The sequence below is a fragment of the Pelodiscus sinensis genome, chromosome 30, assembly GCF_049634645.1.
Source record: "Pelodiscus sinensis isolate JC-2024 chromosome 30, ASM4963464v1, whole genome shotgun sequence".
Classification (NCBI taxonomy): domain Eukaryota; kingdom Metazoa; phylum Chordata; order Testudines; family Trionychidae; genus Pelodiscus; species Pelodiscus sinensis.
In genome coordinates, this window is record NC_134740.1 from 14,546,145 (window position 1) to 14,550,153 (window position 4,009).

At 60.6% G+C, this 4,009-nt stretch overlaps 1 protein-coding gene across 1 annotated transcript; it reads right to left on the reverse strand.

Moving 5' to 3' along the window:
* Nucleotides 1-204: 204 nt before the first annotated feature.
* On the reverse strand, nt 205-2,841 carry LOC142821226 (ribonuclease-like). The gene is made up of 2 exons (XM_075912075.1): nt 2,703-2,841; nt 205-829 (listed from the first exon to the last, which is right to left on the reverse strand). The coding sequence occupies exon 2, from the start codon at nt 809-811 to the stop codon at nt 332-334; it is 480 nt and encodes a 159-aa protein (XP_075768190.1). The 5' UTR covers nt 812-829; nt 2,703-2,841; the 3' UTR covers nt 205-331.
* Nucleotides 2,842-4,009: the final 1,168 nt, after the last annotated feature.

Sequence of the window (4,009 nt, forward strand, 5' to 3'; positions counted from 1 at the left end):
TTGAATCCCGTTGCACAGAGACCCTCCCTGGAAACCAGAACGCGTCCCCCCCACACACCGGCGGCTGCTTGGCGGGGTCACTTTATTGAGTTTTGGAAGCCCCGGAACTTGCCCACAGAGGGGAACCGTCCTCCCACCAGGACGTGGCTAACGGGATCAGTCAATGGATTAGCCACGGTCAGGCCGAGCACGCGCACACCCAGCAGGCGGCAGAGGGCGGAGGGAGGAGATGCTGGTGTGGACAGAGCCGTGCTCACAGGCAGGCGAGGAAAAGCACGGGAGGAGCAGGGCGGGAGGGGGAGGATCCAGGCGAGCGCCCGTCCCCGGCTCTCTATGCCCAGGATGAGGGTCTGACGACTCTCAGGAGGCGCACGGGGCGCTTGTTCCTGCAGACGACGACGATGCGGCGGGACGCGCTCTTCTCCGTGTAGCCCTGGCCCATGGGGAAAGTCTTGCAGAGGGTGAGGCTGAGGGGCCGTTTGCTGATGCGGCGGCCGCGGGGGAGGGGCCTGCCCCCCTTCTTGCAGAGGCTGCTGATGACGGCGAGGCGCTCGTGGATGAAGATGTTGCTGCCCTGGATGCCCCGGGCCCGGGTCTGCAGGTCGCAGTACGGAGATGGGAGAGGGAAAATAACAACCGAGAATTTGGGTTTCACGATGCTGCTGTTCACTGGCGTCTTCGGGTTGTCCCAGTGCCGCCTCAGGAACATGTCGTACGTCCCCTTCGGGCGCTGCCCGCTGGCCAGGGCCAGCCAGGCCCCCAGCAGGGCCAGGGCCAGCAGCAGTGTGGGGCAGGAACCTCTCAGAGCCATGGCTGCGTCTGGGTCCTCCTGCAGTGGGGAGAGGGGGGGATGTGGGGCAGGGATTTGCCTCCTCCATGGCTCCTCCTCAGCCCTGAATCCCTCCCCACGTCCCATGGACCCTCCCCACCCCATGCTGCCCCCGGAACCCACCCCCTCCCGCTACCCCCGCCCACCCCGCCAACACGCCTCCAAAGCATTCGCCACAGGGCGAGCGCTCGGCTGCCGTGAACGTGAACGACCAGCTTTCCGGAGCCAAGTGCTGCGCAATCCAGGGCATTGCAGGAGGAACCTCTCTGGTCCGGCAACACCCCTGGTCCGGCAGGGTGAGAGTGAGCCGGGTGTGCACACAGCATGGCTCTGGCCACGTTTCCCGCGGTCCCATAACGTTCTTTTACAGCCAGCAGGCCTGGCTCTCCGTGCTCCCTGCGGTTAGTTCTCATTTATCCCTCAACATCTTCTCCAGCCCAGCAAGCCACGGCCGTGCTGGTCATGCTGCTCGACAGGACCAGCCTCCCATGGTCCGGCACATTCGTGGTTCGCTGTCGGATGGGTGCCAAGGGTGCCAGACTAGAGAGGTTCAGCCTGTATTTGGATTGCCTTGATATTTGGATTGTGGCAAGGGGCTCGGGGGAAGATCCCCAGCTTCCAAGAGCCCCAGGAGACGCACCAAAGAGCCATTAGCCTGTGACAAGCCGCCGTGTGAGAATGCCGGACGTGAGGGGGAAAGCTCTGAGTGACCAGGGGCACCGAGATGCAGCTGGGAGTCTCATTCAGCACGTGCGCAAACAAACGTCTCTTGAGATTGTAAGCGTTGGGGGGGGGGGGGGGGGTTTCCTCTCTCCGAGCGGGCGGGAAGGCTGGGTTAAGATACGTTGAAGGGCACGGCTAGAGTCCAGAGTGGCTTAGACAAATTGGAGGGTTGGGCCACAAGAAATCAGATGAGGTTCAACAAGGACAAGTGCAGAGTCCTGCCCGTGGGACGGAAGAATCCCAAGTATTGGTACAGGCGGGGGACCGACTGGCTAAGCAGCAGTTCTGCAGAAAACGACCTGGGGATTGCAGCGGGTGAGAAGCTGGAGATGAGTCACCAGGGCGCCCTTGTAGCCAAGAAGGCGAATGGCATATCGAGGTGCATTAGGAGGAGCATGGCCAGCAGATCCAGAGATGTCATTATTCCCCTTTATTCAGTACTGGGGAGGCCACGTCTGGAGTATTGTGTCCAGTTCTGGGCCCCCCACTACAGAAAGGACGCGGGCGCATTGGAGAGGGTCCAGCGGAGGCGACCAAAACGATACGGAGGCTGGAGCACATGACCTATGAGGAGAGGCTGAGGGATTGGGGCTTGTTCAGTCTGCAGAAGAGCAGAGCGAGGGGGGATTTGAGAGCAGCCTGCACCTCCCTGCAGGGGGGGGTCCAGAGAGGCTGGCGAGAGGCTGTTCTCAGTGGGGGCAGGTGGCAGAATGAGGAGCAATGGACTCAAGTCGCAGTGGGGGAGGTCTAGGTTGGAGATGAGGACAAACTATTTCCCTGGGAGGGTGGGGAAGCGCTGGGCTGGGTTCCCCAGGGAGGGGTGGTGTCTCCATCCCTGGAGGTTTTTAAGTCTCAGCATGACCAAGCCCTGGCTGGGATGGTTGAGTTGGGTTGGTCCTGCCTTGGGCAGGGGGCTGGACTCGATGACTCCTGAGGTCTCTGCCAGCCCTAGAATGCTGCAAGTCTAACTCTTCACTGCCCCCTAACCCTTGTGGTTCCCCCGGCTGCAAAGATCCCAATTGATCCAGGAGTCCTGACTTGCAGCTTCCCCCCTCCCCAGCTCTACCCACTAGCTCACACTGCCTCTCCGCCCCGTGGGACACTGTGTTCTCCTCTGTCCCTGCTGCTGGTGGAGACTCCCTCAACTCACCCAAGTCCTTTGTGTTCTGGCTGCGAGGCTGACGGATCCCGAGCTATGCGGAGCTGATCCTCACCCTGACTCTCCCGCTGGGCTTGGCGGGGCTTATATAGAGCCCAGCCGGAGACAGAGGGCGGCGTGGGAGGGCAAATCCAGTAAACACTTGGAGCAGCCGGATTGTCACATCCCTGTGGATGCTACGCAGAGGCCCAGCAAAGAGGGTGTGGTGGAGACTAAGGAGCACGTGTCCTGTTACGCCCAGGCTCCACCGAACCGGCTCCAGGTGCATCCATGTGGGAGGGGCAGGTTCAGTTTAGCGCAGGTGGGCAGAGCCGGGCCGGTTAGTCCAGCAGGTGCGGGGATCAGCCGTGGGCAGCCCAGACTTTGCCATGGAGTCATGTCTCCCTACAGCACCCTGGTAGAATCCTAGAACCACAGAGCTAAAGAGACCTCAGAAGGTCAAGTCCAGCCCCCTGCGCTAGGCAGGACCAACCCAACTCAATCAACCCGGCCAGGGCTTTGTCAAGCCGACACTTAAACACCTCTAGGGATGGAGACTCCACTACTCCCCTAGGGAACCCATCCCAGTGTTTCCCCACCCGCCTAGGGAAATAGTTTTTCCTAATATCCAACCTGGACCTCTCCCACCACAACTTGAGCCCATTGCTCCTTGTTCTGCATCTGTCACTAGCAAGCAGCTGGTTTCTGTCCCCGGGGTCTGCTCTGATGCAACAGTGGGACCTTGGGGGTCCAGTTTCCCCTCTGGGGGCCTGTTCCCACGCTGGGGCCTAGCCCCGGCCCTGTGAGTCCATGACGATCCAGTGGGCACCGCGGCTTTGCCTCCATGGGACGCTTATTTCGAAATAACAGAGTGGACGTCTACACAGCAAGCCCGTAATTTCAAAATAATTTGGCAGTAACGGGCTTCTTGCCCTGACTCCTGTAACCCTCCTTTCCCGGGAGCTAACGGAAGTCGGGGGACGAGCGTTCGTCCTTCTGCTTCCTGCTGCGTGGGCCGCGCCCAAAGCCGGGTTAAGCTACTTTAGCAACGTCAGTCGCGTGGCGGAAGTTGAAGTCACGTTGCTTCCCTCGACTCTTGCCCTGCGGTGGAGACGCACCCTGAATGGACCAGCACTCGAAGGGTACGTCTAGACGCCACGCTTCTTTCGAAAGAAGCCACCACGTTTTCGAAAAATCCATCTGCTTTGTTGAGAGCGAGCACCCAGGCAACCTGGACGCTCTCGTTCGAACACACCTGTCGGCGGTCAAGAACGCCTTTTTCGAAAGAGCTCCTCCTCCTGAAATGGGCTTTCCCGCGG

Bases quoted from the DNA above. Each gene is read 5' to 3' on its own strand.
- LOC142821226 (XM_075912075.1), bottom strand. From the start codon at position 811: ATGGCTCTGAGAGGTTCCTGCCCCACACTGCTGCTGGCCCTGGCCCTG.